The sequence below is a fragment of the Cryptomeria japonica genome, chromosome 4, assembly GCF_030272615.1.
Source record: "Cryptomeria japonica chromosome 4, Sugi_1.0, whole genome shotgun sequence".
Taxonomy (NCBI): Eukaryota; Viridiplantae; Streptophyta; class Pinopsida; order Cupressales; family Cupressaceae; genus Cryptomeria; species Cryptomeria japonica.
Genome location: NC_081408.1, coordinates 111,389,842 through 111,410,629, shown reverse-complemented (window position 1 = coordinate 111,410,629; position 20,788 = coordinate 111,389,842). Strand labels below are relative to the sequence as shown.

The 20,788-nt window shown below is 37.5% G+C and overlaps 1 protein-coding gene across 3 annotated transcripts in view; it reads right to left on the bottom strand.

Moving 5' to 3' along the window:
• The window catches only part of LOC131046138 (chaperone protein dnaJ 10), a 174,577-nt gene that overhangs the window by 68,026 nt on the left and 85,763 nt on the right, over positions 1-20,788 (bottom strand). For all 3 annotated transcript variants that reach the window (XR_009105935.2, XM_057979803.2, XM_057979802.2), the window contains exons 5-6: positions 9,868-10,027; positions 5,986-6,115 (exon numbers count right to left, since the gene is read on the bottom strand). Coding sequence is in view for 2 of the 3 variants with exons in the window: in XM_057979803.2 (XP_057835786.2) it covers positions 5,986-6,115; positions 9,868-10,027 (290 nt within the window). In the remaining variant the exon portion in view is untranslated. The remainder of the gene's footprint in view (positions 1-5,985; positions 6,116-9,867; positions 10,028-20,788) is intronic.

Genomic DNA, 20,788 nt, shown 5'->3' with positions numbered 1-20,788 from the left:
ACCTATGAGAACCAGATGATAGGCCAATCACTGCTCAACTACCTGTCACATAAGAAGGGGACATTACAATCCTCCCTTCCCGGAGATTGTTTGCCCTCAAGCAATCTACACCTGCAAGCTAAAAACCAATTCCTAGATCCCATATCTATCTGATAAAGGTTGGTTCACCCAACCACTGCGCTACTCTAATATAAATACCTGCATACCCAAAGTGAAACAATTCATCATGGATCCACGGAAGAAATGCACCACACATGTCAATACCAAGATCCCAAATCTTTGCACTGTCATATCCATCCATCATGTCAATACTCAATATGTTATTGTTGTTATCCTGTACATCATCTAACTAGTTGAGAGCTTCACTCCAATTGAAGCCACAAGTACCACCAACCATCAATACTGATATGAACCCATCAATGAGCCAATTTCCGACAAGGAAAGTGTGATGGAAACCTCTCCAACAAGTTAGTATATCTTCATTGGAGGATGCCAAGCAAATATTTTGTTTAGCCATACACCAAATGAAATCCCTTGCATGTTGATATTCATAGCCCAATGTAATATCTAAGAAAACTAAATCACCAATCAATAAGTACAAGGCTGCCCTATCATATGAAAGAGGTGACAAAATCAAAGGTGCATTGCGAACACCTTATGTGCCAATCAAGGATAACTCATTAGTGGCTGGTCCACTATGAGCCTCATTATCAATTTCATCACCACCATGTAGAAAATAACCAATATCAGCTGAAAAATCAGAATTCGATAGCTCATGTTCCTCCTTACCAATATGGTGATGAGTATCATGAATGTGTTGAAGTTGAAGCTTTTCCTGATGAGCTATCAACTTGGCTTGCCTGGCTCTTGCCAATTATCCTTCATTCATCCTCTGGGATTGCTCTATATCAGCTGTCCCAAAATGTACAAAATCTGATTTATTATTCACCTTATCATAACCCATGTTTGAACCATGTGTACTCTCAAATATAGAATGCGAATCACAATTCTCTTCTTGACCAAAGGTGATGTAGAGTGAGTTGACTCTTCACCTTTTTGTGCTACCTTGTCTAGGTATCTCCTCCAAGCTACACAAGAATCATCCAATGATTCTACACCTCACACCCTCCAAGGGTCTGCAAGACTTACCCTCTCTGACCTTCCCAAGGTCCTTAGGCTAGGATAAGCACTTGTTGTTTTGTGAGTTCCATTTTCTTGCTTCGGAGACCTTGTTTTCCCACTCCCTTTCACACCCAACCGGAGAGTTCAACCCCTCTACCACACGATCTTCATTCCCCACACTACACGCATAAGGAAGGATGATTTTGGATGGATTTCCAACCCTACTCCTTGCTCAAGAGCTTTGACATTTACCAGTTTGGTGTTTTACAAACAAATTGCACTTTTAGGCCTAATAGGAGACCTAATTCTAGTAGCCTTGTCTGCGGAGTAATCTGCATCTAATTGCTAAACTTCCTTAACAACCCTATGAACTCTTTGGCATTCCAGACACCCTTTTGGGGTTTACATACAATATCTCAAAACCAGAGGTGGGTTTTGTCATTAGCATATCTAACCCTTACCGGTTAATTAGGCCTAATTGCCCCTTCCTAGGCCTTCAAAATAGGGATTGATCAAAACTCCTTCACTGGTCTGATTGCCTTTGTGAATTGATGTTGGTTTGAGGTTTGTACCTCCATATGGAATTCCAATCCAATCATTCTTCACCTCCACCCACCGGATTCACCCAATTAGGGCTTGTTATCCATGATTCCTAATGCTTGCCAACTCAACGTGCCAAGCCTAGGGTATGGTGGCAAATCTTTGTTTTAGCTTCTCCTGTCTCAAAACCAAAAAGAAAACATAGTATACAATGCAGCCTAACATTCCACAAGGTTTCAGAGAGGAAATCCACCATGGAACATTAGGTTGGAGCCATTTTGCTCTCGAAACCCTGGTTTTTAGGGCTCTTGGACCCACCTACAACAAAATGAAGTTTATTCACAAACTACAACACTTCAAGACTCCAAATCAAAAACAAAATGAAGGTAAGACACCAATCTAACAATCCATGACCCTATCTTGGACATGTCAATCCGTACAGGCCGTACAACTTGCAAAGAACAGCAAAAACTCGGTAGAACACACCCAATGGGAAACCAAAACTTGTTTATTTTCTTTTAGATCTTCAACAACCGATTATCGTCGGTCTTTCCAAGCCTTATATTGTCCTTGGAGTAGTTACATATTCTCACAACCGAATGTGTCAACCAACTAGCCGTTGGTGTATGAAAATGTTGCAAAGTTGCTATGAGCAACTTTTGCAACTTTTGCAATTTGTTGCATAGGTGAGCAACTTTGCTCAAACCCAAACTTGCTCACCTCCAAGTGACTCATATGGCCTTAACAATCTCAAAACAACATCAACCAACCTACATTACTCACAAACAACTTATCCTATTAAGTGCTCTACCTGGCACCCTTAAGAGCTCACATGCCAACATTGGTCAAACAAAGACTCTTAGGGCCCTTACAATCATTTGAGCACACACTCAATGGCCTCTTGGCCTTATTACAAAATTAAAAACATGATTCCAACATCCTGGAAACAAAGTTACCAAAATTTGCTAAGAGCCCCTGCACCAAAAGGCTGCCATATCTTGAGGAAGAGAAGTTATGTCACTGCTGTTATGAACTTTGGAATAATGGTCATACCTTGGTGGCAAATCCTCAATTGATACAAGCATAGTTGTTTGAAAGTTGGCAGGTTGTACATTCCTTAACAAAAAAAGGACATCATTTTTTAGGCCCTTCCAAGAGAACCTTTCCCTAATCTACTTATAGGTTTTGAATTTTAAAGCATCCTGAATGTCCTACCAATGGTGTATCATTGACAGCCCTCAAAATCTTCTTTAGTTTTGATTCTGGCACTAAGTAGATTTTGTCTTTGTAGTAAATGAGCAAATAGTTGGCTTTCGAGATAAGGCATCGGAAACCACATTCTTCTTTCCTTTTACATATTCAATATCGAAATTGGATGCTTGGATATTACTAACCCATTTTTGTTGGCATTCATTAAGATCCTTTTGCTCTGAAAGTATTTTAAACTATTATGATCCGTCCATACTACAAGCTTACCACCAACTAGATACTGCTTAAACTTGGTTAATGCATGCATTATGGCAAGCATATATCTTTGTCGTATATAGAGTACAATCTTAAAATTATGTTGGAATTTTGGATAATGAGAAAATAGTTGGTTTTCGAGATAAGGCATCGGAAACCACATTCTTCTTTCCTTTTACATATTCAATATCGAAATTGGATGCTTGGATATTACTAACCCATTTTGTTGGCATTCATTAAGATCCTTTTGCTCTAGGAAGTATTTTAAACTATTATGATCCGTCCATACTACAAGCTTACCACCCACTAGATACTGCTTAAACTTGGTTAATGCATGCATTATGGCAAGCATATCTTTGTCGTATATAGAGTACAATCTTTCATTATCTTTCAATTTCCTACTCGCATAAGCAATGGGGTGCCTATTTTGCATCAAAACTGCACCAATTCCTTCCCCCAACGAGTCACATTCTAGTACAAAGGGTTATTGAAATCTAGAAGGGCAAGAATTGGACAAGTGCTCATGATCTCCTTCAACTAATCAAACACCCAATACCCAATGAGCCTCACTCATCCATCTAAATGCACCTTTCTTGGTTAGATTTGTTAAGGGAACCCCAAGTTGTGAGAACCCGTTAACAAACCTTCTATAATAACTACACAACCCATAGAAACCACATAATTTTGTGTCTTTGATGGGGGCCAATCTAGAATGGTTTGAATCTTCTCTTGGTGCACTTGAACCCCTTTCACACTAATGATGTGGCCCAAGAATAGGATTTCAATCATACCAAACTCACATTTAGATGCTTTTGCATATAAGGGTTGGGCTTCCATGATACCCAAAACTTCATCCAAGTGCTTTAAATGATATTCCCATGTCTTACTATATATGAGTGTCGTTGAAGAATATGAGCAAAAATTTCCACGGCTGCTTATTAAATATATGATTAATACAAGATTGAAATGCAGATGGTACATTAGTCAAGCCGAAAGCCGACAAGCATAATCAAAAACTCATAATGGCCAAAATGACATCGAAAAGCGATCTTGCGGATATCTTGCTCCCGAACTCTTATTTGGATGTCTTGTCAAGCTAAATCAATTTCATGGTAAATTTACAAAAAAGAAAAAGTAAATTAGAAAATAAGGGAAGACTGACACCGAAAAGGAGAAAATATTTTCAACAATTGAAAGAGAAAATAATAAAAGGCCCGATTACATAAAAAAGCTCGACTACAAGGCTTGATTACATAAAAAGCACAACTACAAGGCCCGATTACATAAAATGCCTGACAACAAGGCTCGATTACATAAAAAAACTCAAATGCATTAAAAGGTATGACTATTTCATATGACCAAGCTACATAGTACAGCAGTTCTCTTCTTACAACGTACAACAAACTTGTTTTTCCTCTAGCATACAACAACCATCTTACTTCTCTTATCTTGTATAGCAAGTTCCTCAATTTCTGTACATTGTACAACAGCTATCCTCTATCAACGTTGTGCAGCCTCGCAGATCATTCCAATGCATCGTATAGCCTTGCACATCATTCAGCTACATCATATGGCCTTGCACGTCATTCCTCTGCACTGTATTGTGCAAACCCAAACTCCATTAGAGTAAAGTAAAAAGGTTTTTGGTTTCAGCATTAGCAGTCATACATTCAGCTAGTTAGTCCGAAAGAAGTTGGTCTGAAGCATTATTCACATATTGGCATGCATTGGTTAAACACTCTAGAATCTCTATTTTTGGCTTTGTCAGCATTGTTTTTCGCCTCTTAGAAAATTATGAAAATGATGTATGCCATTAAGGTCTGTGCACAATGCCTATTATTATATTTTGATACTATTGGTTATCCAACTAAATATTAATTGATTGTCAACTTTGAGTACTTAAAGTGTCAGTTGGTTGACAGTAGTGTTCCTTTTGGCAACCGTCACATCCTTTAAATATATTGTGTATCATCAAGGAAAGTAGTACAATCTAGTCGGATCGACACTAATCCTTGGCTAATCATATCTAGTCTTCTTTTGTAATAATTTCATGTGTCACTTAAAAATATACTTTACTCAGGCATCTGGTACGCATTGTCATCTCCATTATTAATTCATGTATTCATTTTATCAGATAGACCAGTAAACAAACATCAACCATGAGCTCCAAATTCTTTCCTCTTTCTATATGGATCTGCACCTGGTTGTGAAAACATCATAAAATGAGAACCTTGGAAGTGGCAAGTATATTTGTGCTCCCTTCTCTCTCTGGATCTACTAGCTTGAGGTAGGAAGAGGCAGGAGGTTATCCACAAGGTTTGTCACTAGCTAACATTGGTGGCAATAGTAATCCTACCCTGAAGCAAGGAGTGGTGGAGTGCAAGGGTTGATGAGATACTGGATGTTCTAGAAGCTCTGGAGAGTGGTGTTGGTCGGGTGGGTGGCTGAGGGATGTGCAAGAAATAGTAACTATGTTTTTGTTTTTCTTCTATTGGTTCACGTCTATTCTATATTGGCTTGTGTATAGTGGAGAGTTTGCATGCTTTTGTCTGTTGTTTGCCTCTTGTAGGCTTTATGTAGTTAGGTTGACTATTGCAGTCTAGTACAATATGCTTTTCTAAATTTAAAGGGATGATGGCCCCAAAACATCCCTCTCTCTTGGTATCGTAAACAAATCAACTAGAGATATTCAAAGATAGTTTTGTAGTTATATAAATAGATAATCAATTATTTTATAAATTTCATTTAGAGAACCCACTTAATTAAAAAAGCACATTAATAACCAATATACTTTTAAAGTTCCACAGCTAATTTCACTCATAAAAATTTGTTGATGCAGAAAATAACCAAAAAACTTACATGCAGTTGATAGACGACGAGCCTCAGAATTAGCCCAATCCACAAATTCTTGGTTTTGACCATTAACATAGGGTAGCAGCCTATCTTTCAATAATTGCACAAGTTTTTCCTCCCTTTCCTTTTGGAAGGCCTGCACAAAGTATATAGCAAAGCCAAATATATTATCAACCTGTATTATTCATTTTAGGAAAACTATGATCGTTAAGCTAACTAGATTCAAATTATGTTATGGTCTAATCAGTAATAAACATGATATAAAAGAAAATGGTAACTTGTTGGAAAGTAATTATAGTTTGTGTTTAAACGCTTACTGACCCAAATGTTTATTAATTAGAAAACTCGCTACTATGACATAATAGTATCCTTGTGATTAGATAATATTTACGCAGTATGATTAATTCCCATATTGAATGCACGGGAAACTACAAAGCATTTAAATTAAAAGGTCACTAAAAATATTTTTTATTACAGGGTATTTGACTGTATATAACTACAAGATATTCTTCTTAAAGAAGAGCCAACACAATGTAAATGCACTTCTATCCACATTTGACTGTATCTAACTACAAGATATTAAGTCAGTAGCTATGGTGATGGTGAAGAAATTACAGGCTTCTAAAGGACTGGAAAACTGTTCTATTGTCAAACAGAGTATTCTCTAGGGAACATGAAGTATTCTGGGCAATTTGCTATTAGATTATGTAGTTGTAACTCCTTATTTTACCGGCAGAAAAGCAGCATTCCTTAAACCAATCACTTATCAAGTTAAATCTTTCATCACCTGTCAGAAATCCAGAAAACTAATTGTGATGATGAGTTTCTGTAACTTACCCAGTAATCATTTACGATTTAATTTTTAACTTTAACTGCAAACCAATATACAATTATGGAGTACCATGTTTTATTTATCATGTACATTTAGACCAAGGAGCTTCTAGCAATTGAACTCATAAGGTAAACGAAAATACATACAAAAGTTTCAAGGAGGAGCAATGATAAATGAGATTACATTTAAGTGTTTGAAATGAGAAGACGCAAGGGCTTGTTGCTACAAGAGATGATAGGACTCGAAGGAAAACTCAGTATGTGGGAGCAAACAGAACTCTCTCTTCAGCCATAAGATCTTGGGGATTAGTTTGAAACCAAATATAGAACTGATTTACCGTATGCTTTTTTTACTTGCAATCATGTCATTGAAATTTGATAGGAAAATGCTCCAATAATTCACCCTTCTGAGAATCTGAGGAAATAAACAAACATTTTGGAGTCCTCGCTCATCCACAATCCTCTGGAGAGCATCAGTGGAATGGGAAAAACTATAAGTTCTTTTTCATTAAAACAAAACATATCAGGGAAAGAATTATTCAGAAGGAAAGCTAAATTTAGATGCAGATCCTCAGCAATTACAAGTATCTTCATCCATTCTAAATTGATGAGGTAAAAAGATTGACATTTTATTCTAAGCCTCTCAAGGATGCCTTAGTATAAAGATCGTACCAACTGGAAATATTTCTAGTCCTAGTACTTGTCAATATGGAGCTGTACCTCAAATTATGGAAATGGTCCTTCTCACCACTGAATTGATTCATGTTCTCCATGCACTCACAGATTGATGTCATGCCCTAGGTGGCACAGTCTACATTCCTGAGATACATATTGAATATGGATAATTGTCTGATAAACAATTATCTGCAATTCTAATAACTTTTAGACAAGGAAAGAGGCATTAAATGTGGATGCTTTGAACTACCCACAGTAATGTACCATGGAAAATTTCGGCATGATGCAGAAACAATACTGCTTCATGCACAGCAGGTATTCAAGGCACCTTCAGTCTTAGATTTACATGTCCAGGCAACAGTGTGCATCATCAATATTTTTTCTGAAAATAATCTAGAGAACATTAGCAACTTCATTCTCACAAATGCTTTGGGAATTAAGGCACTTGTGAGACAGGATCCAGCTGCAACGCCCATTCAAACATTTTGCCCTCTGAGATGAGCTTCTTCAGTGACAGGACCTATAGGAAAAAGAGAAAAATACTTGAAAAATGTGGATGATATTGAATAATTGATCTGTAAATAGACTGGCTATGCCACACTCTGCCCCTTCAGCAACGGATTTAATTTGATGTCAATATCTCAAATGAAGTGAAATTGGCAGTCAATCCCATTCACAATGGATATGCTAACATCTTCAATGTGTATTATTCACTTAAAAAGAGATGCTAAACATCTGCGATGCAGAAAATAATTTTAAAAACGTGCCTAAATCTGGAAGAATTATTCAAATTGGTAAAAACCCACTCTGGATCAAAAACTCTTGTCTAGGAAGCAAATACATCCCACTGAACTACGCAAGAAGAAAGTATAGAAGTTTTGCAATGGCCAAAATAGTCTCAACTGTTAATGTTTTTAGCAGCAGGAGATTTCATTTTGCCTGTGATGGTTTCTTCCTACACTTCTAAGAGAAGCTGATGTGTAACGGCTTCCTTGATAACTGTCACCAACCTGCATGTATCGTGGGAGCCTCATGCATGCTGGCAGTGGTTTCTTTCATCTTCATATTCCATCCGGAAAGAGGTTTGCTTGTGTCTACGACTTATGGCTCTTGTCGGTACCGGAGATTGTAACGGTGAGTATTGTAACTGCCGTCCAGCATATTGCGTGATCTGGATGTTGGCTTTTCGACTCCTCCATCTCAGATTTTTCAAGCCTTGTCGTTTCTTTAAATGAGGTCAGCAGTTCGTATTTCGCAGTATGGAAAAGTCTTTAAAGAGAGACTATTATATTTTTGTATGAGTGATCATTCAGGGGTGGAGTTTTTTGACAGTATTTTCTGTAGCATCTCTGTATCTTCTTCAGCGTATATATCTTCTGTCTTCTTGTGTATGATTGAGGGATGATTATTATATGTCTCAGAAAGCTTCAAGCTGGCAGTATTGTAGAAGCCTTCAGTTTCAGATGTTATCGGCTTCATCTTCGGATTGTTAAGGGTTAACAATTGTGTCTAGATCATTCAGTTTGAGAGCTTTTGTATTCAAGTTTGTGACTTCAATAAAGTTTGATTTTTGGTGTGGCTGGGTTTTTCACCCTCAGGTGGAGGGTTTTCCCGGGATAAATACTTGTGTATCTTGTTCTTGTGAAATTTATTGTTTCAGATTTCTGTGTCTAATGTTTCTGGTTCTAACATTAACATCAACAAGCTCCATGTACATTAACAAAGCTCACAAATAGCTCAACCAGCACTCCCCTGCTGTGTCAGACCTACAGACACATGCTATGTCTTCGAAAAATGGCTATCAGGTCATCAGGTTAACTGTTGGTAGTATCTATTGTTACGTAAACACTAATATAGGTTTAATTAGGATGTAATTAGCAAGCGATTCAATGTTCTCGGGCTTGTGTCACCTTTGAAATTGTATTAAGTTTGTATTGTATCTGTTTTCATTTTTGTTCTTGTATCTCAAATGTTATTTACATTACCAGGATTCACTAACATAAGTCAAATGTAAATTTAATGAAATAATAACAAGATGTCAAAAACTAGTCACTTTCTTGTCTTATTTGCCGTAAATGGACAATCTTCAGTTGATCTTTTATTACTTTGTTGATATGATTACATAATTTTATCTGCATATTAGAGTGCTTAAAAATAAGCATGCGACCTCATCTAGGTTCAGGTCAACATTTATACATCAACTAGCCATCAGTCAAGCACAAGAACAGGCAAGATAATGATTAATTGCTAAGCTATGGTTGAAGGCTGAAGCTTACAACTAATATCAATATTCTAACAAATAAGCATATTTTTTACTTAAAAGCATCACCTTACCCAATTTATACCTGTAAGAAATATTAAATTCAACTAAAACCAACATACCTTCATCTTGTCCTGAATTTTTTGGATATCATGGCTTTGTCCAGACTCGGCTATTTCAACTGATGCCAATGAAGACAAAGCAAGTTTCCCAACATAATCTTCAAAATACTCACTACCAAAAAGCATGCCAAAGACTGCAGCTGGATCCAGCATTACTTCGCTGAAGAGAAACAATAACATCAAGGGCATGTAAAAATATTAACAGCTCGGAAATACCAAAAGATGTCAATTCAAAACTATCCAGAATAACATCTAGAGTAATAAGCACGTTTCTTCACAATGTTGGACAATAAAGATTTAATTTTAGAACTTTCCACCAACTACCTTCACACACAGACCAAAACGAAACTAAATAGTACTTATGAATTCCCTAAATAAAAATAAAATAAAATAAAATTTCAATTTTGAGATTTTTCCATGTAATTTTTCTTAAACACTATTGATCTTTGAGGAACGATATGATTCTTTCATACCAAGGGTTTTGATTCTGTCTACTTAAACACTAGATCTCATATAACACACAAGTGCCAATAGTACACAACGCATCATGATCTTTGAGGAATGATATGAATCTTTCATTTCAAGGGCTTTAATTTGGTCTACTTAAATACTAGATATCATATGACACACAAGTGTTAATAGTACGCAACGCAACATAATTTCTATCATTTACCCACAAGTGCCAATAGTACACAACTGAAAGATCCCTGATGGATCCCCTTGCTGATCTGCCGTAATTTTTAAAATAATAAACTATATTTTCCTGAGATTTTGCTATTGGTCTTACAGAATAGAGAGAAGTTGCAGAATGTTTGGTTTCTTTTTGTATTTTTTTTTAATATATAAGCAAGTAATGAATAAAGAACAGCAAATAAGGAAGGAAACTGAAACAAGTAAGAACATTCAATTAAATCAGAATTGATACAAATCGTACCAGGCAGATTTCTGATTTATAATATCCAGATTATTCCCTACGCACTAGGGATGTGCTTACATCCAATAATGGCGCCAACTGAAGGGTAGATGATGAACACAAACCAAGAACACTAGCTATGGCTGAATGAAAGTCTTCACCACTTCCAGCGTATAGTGTACCTGCTGTAATGGTGGCATCAAGCTGAAACAATCACGCCCCAGCTGGGAAATTCAACCACCCTGCTGAAACCCTCACCAAGCAATCTGAATCTCCACAAGGAATAGCGCATACACTCTGACCAATAATGCCAATGCCAAAAGAATCCATTGCCAATCAATAGCTGAGAGCTATGTCCCAACGAGTACCAATCATGGGGTTTGCGTCCCAGATTGAAGAATTGCTCTACCAAAGCAATATCGCACCAAACAAGTTTTCAATATGTAAAAGATAATGAGAAATTAGGCTTCCTTCTCCTTATATCTCTTTCCTTCCAAATCGAATCCTAAAGATATGTGAAAAGTGCGCTTTAATATAAAGTCATATTTCCCAATATTAGGTGCCCAAGTATAGAAAAAAAACCACTTTTTCAAAATAAAATAACTCCAAGCGCCAAAAGGACCCTGGCAAGTGAAAATCATTTAGAAAAGTTCAAGACCTTTCCAACGAGCTATAACACATGGGCATACGAATCCAAATGAAGCCAAAAACCCCTTATTACTCCGAAATGGCTATAGACATAGCCTTATTTAAAATATTAAAACGCTAACTTAGGAAATATTTAAATATATTAAAAATATAACCCAAATAGCTATAGAAAGCTCGAAACACACCAAAAGCCTGAAACTAACCCTGTCACCTATCTGTGACTGATGTCGGAAATCATGGATCAACTGGCAATCTCATCCCTAAAATCTAGGGATGCTCCTAGAAACCAGGAAACACACCCAAATCTCCTGAAACTAAAACCAAGGAATGGTTTCATGGAACCCCAACCTTGGATGCTGTCATAACCTCTTAAAATCTAGGGATGCTCCTAGAAACTAGGAAACACACCCAAATCTCCTAAAACTGAAACCAAGGAATGGTCTCATGGAACCCCAACCCTGGATGTTGTCATAACCTCCTAAAAGTAGGAACAGCCTCCTAAAATGTAGGAATTGCCTCCTAAAATCAAGGAACTGCTCCAAACTGGCTCCAAACTGCCTATAAAGCCAAAATCCAGTCACTATATGCACTGAATGAGTCCCAAACAACCTCTGCTAGCCTACGAGACTCCAATGATAGGCCACCTCCTCCGTCTCTGATGTCCACTCTAGAAAGGGGACATGACAACAACGCAACATAATTTCTGTCATTTACCTTGCATGCTTCTAAATTTAGAATGTAAAATGCATCTTGTCAACTCCATCATGTTACCAATGCTTGTGGTATACCTTTGGGTTATATTCATCTTCTTTGGGTCCTATGCACATTGTGTATTGAGCCTACATATTGTTGTTACCCTTAAAAAGTTTTTGTTTTAAGTTAAAATTCAAGCCAAAAATCTTGTCTTTCATGTTTGTTTGTCATTTGGGCCCTTGTCTCAAGTAGTTTGTCAATGTAGTTGTCATTAATTCCAGTTGCACCTTTATAGGGACTATGAGAGAAGGTTGAAAGCACTTATTTAGAAGCTCTCAAGAGGTCGCTTTTAGGGATAAAATATTCCAAAAAAATGCCACTTTAAAGCAATTCTATCCCTTTCTTAAAAAAGAGGAAATACAATACTCTTAAAGCAAACCAATTCTACAACAATTAATAAAAATAAAGGCCTAATAATAGGCTCATCCCTATCCTCTTAAAATAGCCAACTACTGATGATGATAGTTGTCAGATGTAGTTGTGCTAGAAAACTAGTAACTTTTGTCACTTAACTGACTTTTGAACATGTAAAATGCCTTTGATTTACAATATTCGTCAAATATTGTACAAGATGGTGAAATTTATCTCTAAAACAACTAAAAAATTGTCAAAAAACCATTTAACTTAACAAACACTCCTATGCCAACCCTAATTCTATGAAACTCAATATTCAATCTTAGCAAAAATTTGATTAAGTCTCTTTTACTTGGGCCCCAAGATGAATATCCTAACTGATTTGGACCACTTAGAAAATAGCACATAGACATGCCTTAGGGTTTAAACAAAATGTTGAACATTTATGGATGCTAAAAGGGGGGTATGAATCAGCATATATTAGAACTTAATTATTCATTTATCATTCATTCCAATTATCACATGTGCAAAAGTAAACAACTGAAAACAAAAGATCAATCACACAAGGACAACAAGATTTTTCCAAACCACAGTGGGAACTATCTCACTATATGAAAATTGACAACAAAGTTATAGGATCTAGGCCAAGGAAGCTCACTGCTCTTGATTTGGACTTGCAGGCTAAGGTGCACAACCTTGGGGCAAGATACAATGGACTTCTTGTTGCTGAACTAAAGAGATACACATCCTCTAAAATGCTGATTACAGTTCACAGTCCTAAACCTCTGAAACTGACTTCATTACTACTCATCTGCAATTGTGCAACTTCACACATACTCGACACACCATACACAACTTCACATTTAACTCATACAATCCTTCCAAAGATCTCATCCTTTCTCATCCTTTATATATCATCCGCACAAAGAGATAGATTAATTAAGTCAACCTAATTAGATGTAACATGTAGAGTATAAAAAATCGAGCCCAAATATTTTCTCCAAAGCAATGCGGAAGGGAAACAAGACATGTGAAGCATCACACCATCTTGGCATACCTTCCTATCAATCCCAATTCATCGGCTTCAACTCAGCGCGCTAACACACAAACCAAAAATAATCAAGTCGGGTCCAAAAAATGGAACCGATAATGCAACTCAACTAACATATTCAAAATGCGATGCGGACCAACACAACACTTGTGGATGCACAACATAGCATCATCTAACACCAACAACACTATATCACAGAACCATGACACCAAATCTTCAAAAGGTGGAGGAATGCAAAGCATTCCTGCAAAAAAGTACATTGTAACTCCATAACTGACACTCAGACCTTCAAAAAATCAACTGCGGAACAAATAGGAACATTAAAACTAAGATATAACATTTTTTTGAATCCACCAACATCATACTACAACCAGAAACAAATATTAATCAATGTGGCACAATGCGGACTAGAATACTGAACCCTGTCTGACAGACTCTTCACCGGAAGAGTCATACTTAGCCAAAATCTATTGTGGACATCTAAATAAATTTTCAATGCTCCGGAATAGCCACGAGTCAACTGGATATATCATCTACAATCACCACCATCAATCTCCATACATCAACATGAAGACATAAGTCAACTGCAAAACTGAACACTTTTGGACCATGGTTGACATACAATGACAACAAAAACTCATATTTGCAACACAAAATATGCAATATAAATATTCCTTATTACTATTACTTTTCCAGTCAAACTGAATGCTATATTTGATGATTCTTTGATATGCCAAAAAACACTACTCTCAATAACACTTCAATCTTTCCAAAGATCCCCAAGAAAATTTAGATTTGACGGTATGACAAGCCCTTGCATTTGATTCCTTCAACCACAATTTGGTTACTTCTTACTATGATGATGACTAGAGGTCTAAAAGATAACCTCCTCTTTGCTGCCTCAGTGCTTCCTATTTGGTTTTAGAGTATACATTTTCATCAACTCTGATGATCTCTTTGCAAACAGTATGGCAGCTCTGAAAACCTTCACCAATGGCATTGAAGACTCCTTGAAATACCTGCATAAATAAGAAGAATTCACGTTATTTCTGCTATGAGTAGAAGAGGTAAACTTGTCTTGAAGTTGATTTATGGATTTCTTTTGTAGGTGCTGCATCCTTTATTTCATGCTTTAAAACTGAACTAATTAAGCATGGTGGAGATCACTTAAGATCTTGCCACATTTTAACTTGAAATAAATTTTAGGTGGCAAAGTCAAGAAATGGTGCACTCGGAGGAGAAATTGTATGGCTAAGCCATCATAAAAGTGTGCAATTTTTGTGTTCTAACTGCTGTTCAGCGGCTGACTGCTGATTACTAGTATGTTTGCCAGCTTTTGGGATTATAGGTGGAATTCCTAGGTGGCTTTGCCAACACAAAATGGCACCTCAATTCCTTGATTAGTTCCCACTTGAGCTTGGGTGCACTTTTATAAGGTCTTTGCCACCTTTTAAGTTGCTAGACAGAGTTTGTCCCTGGCTTTGCCACCTTAAAACAGCACTCATACTTCACTTGATTTCCTCTTTTATCTTAGGCACACTTCTATAAGCTGACTGCCACTTTCAAAGAACAGGTGCATTTTTTAGATCAATTTGCCTCTTGTTTTCAAGATATAGGTAGATTTTTTAGGTGGCAAAAGCAAGAGGAATAGTGCACCTCATCTTGTCTTTCTTGCCTGGGCAGAGTTTAAAGGCTTTTCTTTGCCATGTTTTACATATTGGGCGGGATTCTTAGGTGGCATTACCATCAAATATTTGCATCTCATCTCTAACTTTTCATTCCTTCCTCTTGCTAGCACATTTCACTAACTTGATTGCCATGTTTGCTGATATTTGGCAGAATAAACGAGGCAAATCCACTCAAATTGTACATCTAAACCGACTTGTTAATTGAAACCTCTAAAAAGTGCATTTTGCCCACAACTTTACCATATTCTGAGTATCACTAGCAGAAATTTAGGTGGTATTGCCATTCCAAATGTGTGCTTTTATTTCTGGCTGTTCTATCTCTCTTTTGTCATGTTTCACTTGAAAATTTGCCCTGTTTTGAATGCTGTTTGGCATGTCTGACTCATGGAAAAACCTTTTAAAAGGTGTAGATCTCACTTTTTCGGCCTTAGAGGTCCTCATTTTGCTCTAACCTCTACTCCATCATTTCTATCATCCCCTGCTCTAACTTTGGTTATAGTTGATACTTCAACATTGCTTACTCTTGATCAGCTTGCAGTGATCAGTTTTACCCTAAAAAAGCATTATTAGAAAAGACTAGAACAGGACCAAACTCTTGCAAACTGAGTGGAAAAGGTCAAGCCCAAGGGTCAGTTTGATGAAAATGAAAATTGAGTTTCCTATGGGTACCAACAGCAACAATCACCTCCCCAACCAGATTGGTGATGTCAACAAGGCAGTGAATTGGCATTGAATTAGCGTCATGTGGCACACCCTAATTAGATTGTACTGTCCATGAGGGAAATTTGAAAAAGATCCCAAAAAATGAGTTGAGTTGGCTGATATATGTTTGAGTGTCATTGACCAATATGGTTTTCCTAGATATAACTATTTGTCTAGTTAGTTGCCAATTTATACAAGCAATTCCATGTTTTGCAATTAGGTGCTTTCTCATATTTTTTAATTGTGTGAAATTTTGAAACTTGAATTATTTCTTGGACATGAATAAATATGTCAATCATATGAACATCATTTGATACTATATAAGTATTTGACCTTCCAGACATCAGTAGTTTTCTATACAAACCAGTGTAACAAGACTTGCAAGTACTCAGCAAGTCGCAAGGCAAGGCACCCTCATCGAGTCTCAGGGACCTGGACTCGAACTTGGCCAAGTCTTTCCCAAACTCATCATGTCTAGACATTCGGCCAAACTCAGTGAGGCTTGGCAAATCTTGGCCTAAGACTTGGCAATTTTTGTGTTTTTTTCATTTTAATCTCACAAAATTTCAATGCCTTTTTGTTTATGAGATGCTCCCAGACTATATACATGAAAAATAACATTTAACTCCCCATCCTTGTCTTAAAGTCACACTCATTCTCTTCATCAGAATATATACATGAAATATAACATTTTAAGTATAAATCACATTTCTTATACTTCAAGTTATATTTCATGTATATACATTGGCAGGATGTTTGAGAGTGGTTTCAAATCTCTTGGAGTTATAATACAAACTCTAGGTGTTAGAAGATCTTATAAATTTTCAGACTCAACCAAATTTTAGTGATCAACAAACTCCTATCAGCATTCTCTTGCTCTATCTACCTCACTCTCTCTTGCTCTATCTACCTCACTCTCTGTATTTCCCCCGAACTCTAGACCTATCTCTCTCCCTACCACTCTTCCTCTATCCCATCTCTCAACCTCCCTCTATCTCAGTCTCTTCTCTCTCCCCCAAGAACTAGACCTGTCTCTCTACATCTCTCTCTCTCTCACCCACAGACCCCCACGAGGGGTGCTACCCTCAACCTTGTTTTGGTGTTGCCCCCAAACCCCCATCAAACTATAATTCTAAGCAAGTAATAGGCCAATGATGAATCATGATCATAAAAATCTACATAATACATATCCCTTATTGCATATCTTTGCATATTCATAGTCAAAGGCACAATCAAGGATTATCTTGTTTCATATATTGGACAACTTGTTTAGCATACAAGGACCGCCATATGAAAAGTTGGCTTGCTGCAGTCCTTGTACTACTGAATACAGGTTAAGTCATAGTTGGCAAGAAATGCCATTTTCATTATGCAAAATGTATCAATCATGCCTTGCATAGACAACTGATAGAAGAATCTCATCTATTAGTATCCTAGCTAAAGTCAAAATATAACATATTGTAAGGTCCTGTTGTGACCATTTCACACATCGCCCCATTAAAATGGGGACCCCCTCTTTTTTGCTCGTTCTTGCCTGCTCTTCGCTTTGCTTTTTAGGGTTTTGGTTTAGTATGTCAGTCGTCTGGACTAGGGTCAAGCCTTAGGGTTTCTGTTACTGTGTTTTCAGGCCAGAGTCCAGTCCAATTTTGAATTTGAGAGCTTCCTCCCGTAGGATGCAGTTTTGAAATGAAGTGAATTCGCCAGAGGTCAAGAAAGTTTGTCTAGTTTCAGTTGGAATTCTGAGTGCAACTCCAATTTTTGCCTAAGTGTTGATGGTAAGACTTTGATTTTTGTTTGATTGAGTAATTTTGACCAAATTTTGAGAATTTTGATAATTGATTCCGGGCGTTGGGAATGACTTGTTTTTGCCTTGTGAAGTGATTAAACTCATAAAATCATGATATTTTGGCCTGTAGAAGCAAAATTGCTCCTGTCCCTCACTAAAGGACCGGAGCTTGTTTCTCAAAATTTTATTGTCCTTGCAAGATCAAGATGATGATTTTTGGATTGGAAGAGATAAAGGGAGGCATGTTCTTTCTGTTGAATATAATTTGAAGAATTTCACAAGCACGGAAATGTGCCAGGAGCAAAAATCGCTCCTGTCCCTCACTGAAGGACCGGAGCTCAAAATCAAACACTACCTTGTCCTTGCAGGATTTGAACAATTTGACGATTTGAGGAGATCAAAGGAGATATATTTCATCAGTTGAATATAACTTGAAACTGCCAACGTAAGGAAAATGGACCAAAAATGCAAAATCGCTCCTGTCCCTCAGTCAGGGACCGGGGCAAAATTTGATGTTAGCTCCCGTCCCTCTCCCAGGGACCAGAGCGAATTTCCTTATAGGGCATGTTTCGGGCGAAGATTAAGTAAGTTTTGAGTTTGAAGCAAACAAAGAAGGTGTAACGAACCCGTTGAAGACAAATTGAAGATTACAAGACACCAAAGTGAGGCCCATATTGGCCTAGGCGCTCCTGTCCCTCTCCCAGGGACCAGAGCGATTTTTGCCTTAGACCAATTTCTCACCAAGTTGGAACGAACTCCAGGCCAAGGATGAATGAAAGGGGGCACAACAAGTCCATTGAAGATATTTTTGGACATTGGCAAAGTGTGATTGAGCTTGAAAATGCAAGTTCGCTCATGTCCCTCAGCCAGGGACCAGGGCGAAATGTTTGTTATCTTGCCTTTCTCCCAAGTTTAAGGTCACTCCAAGTCAAGGTGTAAGGTGGCAATGACGTTTGAGGTGTCTCGACGAAGAACGAAGTTACAAAGACCGCCAAGGATGAAGGATTTGCACTAAATGCCCAAGTTCGCTCCTGTCCCTCTCCAAGGGACCAGAGCGAAATGTTTAAATGTGTCCAAATTTAAGTTGCCACTCACATTTCAAATGTTCGAAAGGGAGTAAAGAACATCATTTTGCGCCTTGAAGACAATTGCAAGTCAATATGATGAAAGATTTACACTATATACTCAAATTCGCTCCTGTCCCTCAGTCAGGGACCAGAGCGAAATTTCTATGGAGGCTTAAGTTTTGAATGATAATCACATTTCGTACGTTCAAGAAGGATCAAAGGACTTCATTCTACATTGTGAAGACGATCGCAAGTTGATAGGAACAAGGATGAGCCCAGGATACCAAGAATCGCTCCTGTCCTTTAGGCAAGGACCAGGGCGATTTTCATTAAATCACTCATTTTCCTTCAAAAATCACGTCAAAGCAAGATTATACACGGTTGAGAATATCATTTGGAAGGTGATGAACGAGAAGTTAAGGTTAAGAAATGACGAGTTTTGGCTAGAGCACAGGGATTGCTCCTGTCCCTCACCAAGGGACCAGGGCGATATTAACCTTAGGAGGCATTCATCCACAAAATCAAGTCAATCAAGCTCGAGTTTCCCAACGAAAATGCCAGTTTCAACGTGGAGATGGAGATTTTGAACGTAAAAGGCAAAAGAATCAAGGCTAAGATGATAATTCGCTCCTGTCCCTCAGTCAGGGACCAGAGCGATATGGTTTGTACCCTTACCTCTCCAAATTTTGGCGCTAACACATTTTTTTTGAATTTTATTAAATGCTAAAAAATCGATAAAATTTGAATATTCAATTAATAGCATTTAAAAATTGCGTATGGACATTTATTAATTAATTTTGCCTATTTAAAAAATCGAATTAATTAAAAACGAAGGCATTTAATGAATTAATTATTATTTTAAATAATAAATTGGGGCACTTGAATTTCAAATCTTTATTTTAAAAAGTCGGCCCTTGGTTTTTATTTAAAAATTGCTTTTAATTACCTTATTTTTACCAAGTCGGCCTATGGGGATTGATGAGGTAAGCGCCTATAAAGGGAAGGTGAAAATTTCATTTTCAAATCATCATTTAAACCTTCATTCATATGCGATTTTGGAGAGTAAAGGAGAAGTGCGAATTGTGTTCAAGTGGAGCGAATTTCATCAATTGCAAGGTGCGAATTCCATCAATAGGACAAGAAGGGTACGAACTTGAGTCGTGGTGGAACGCAGTTGCCATCAACTCGTTGGAGACCCCCCAAAGGTGGCGAATTGCTAGGGAGGACATTCGCTTGAGGAAGATCACGTGGGAAAACGTCAAATTTTGATTTTTGCCTAGGCGATTTTCCTTGTTTTTGCATTTTAGAGTTAGCTCTCAAGGAAGGTATGGCGATGTGATCCCTTGTTTTAATTTTAAATTTTGATCGTCATAGCCTTAAATTTTGAATTTTGAAATTTTGAATTTTGAAATTTTGAATTTCAGTAGCTCAATCGTTTTTAGGAAATGATAACTCAGGGACTTATCATAAAGTTTCCTAAAATTAATCTTTAATCTAATCTATGTTATACATTGCAAAATCTAGTTACTTATTATGAAATGTTGTGTAGGTATGGCGACCCCGAAGGCTGGAGCATCCACCAGCCGTCCAGCTCTCATGAAGGAAGATCAAAAGAACGAAGAACTGGAGACCAAGATCGTGTCGAAGTGGAGCAATATTGGAGATACCAACTTGGGCAACTTCAGTGCGAAGAAGTTTCGAGAGGTCCCTTACATTGGCAAGCCATCACCTGTTGCCAGGAGGATAATTGAGAGTGGCATCATTAAGGCGGCCGGCTTCCCTCCAGCAGTTCAGTGCCATGAGTTGATGATCGAGTGTGCTCGTCATTATGATCCACAGTCCAAAACGATCGTGTCCAAGGAAGGAAACACTTTAGCTTATCTTTCAAAGGAAGCTATAAGTGAGGCTTTCCATCTTCCAGAGCACAGAGATATGGTCTATAAGAGCATAGAAGGAGCC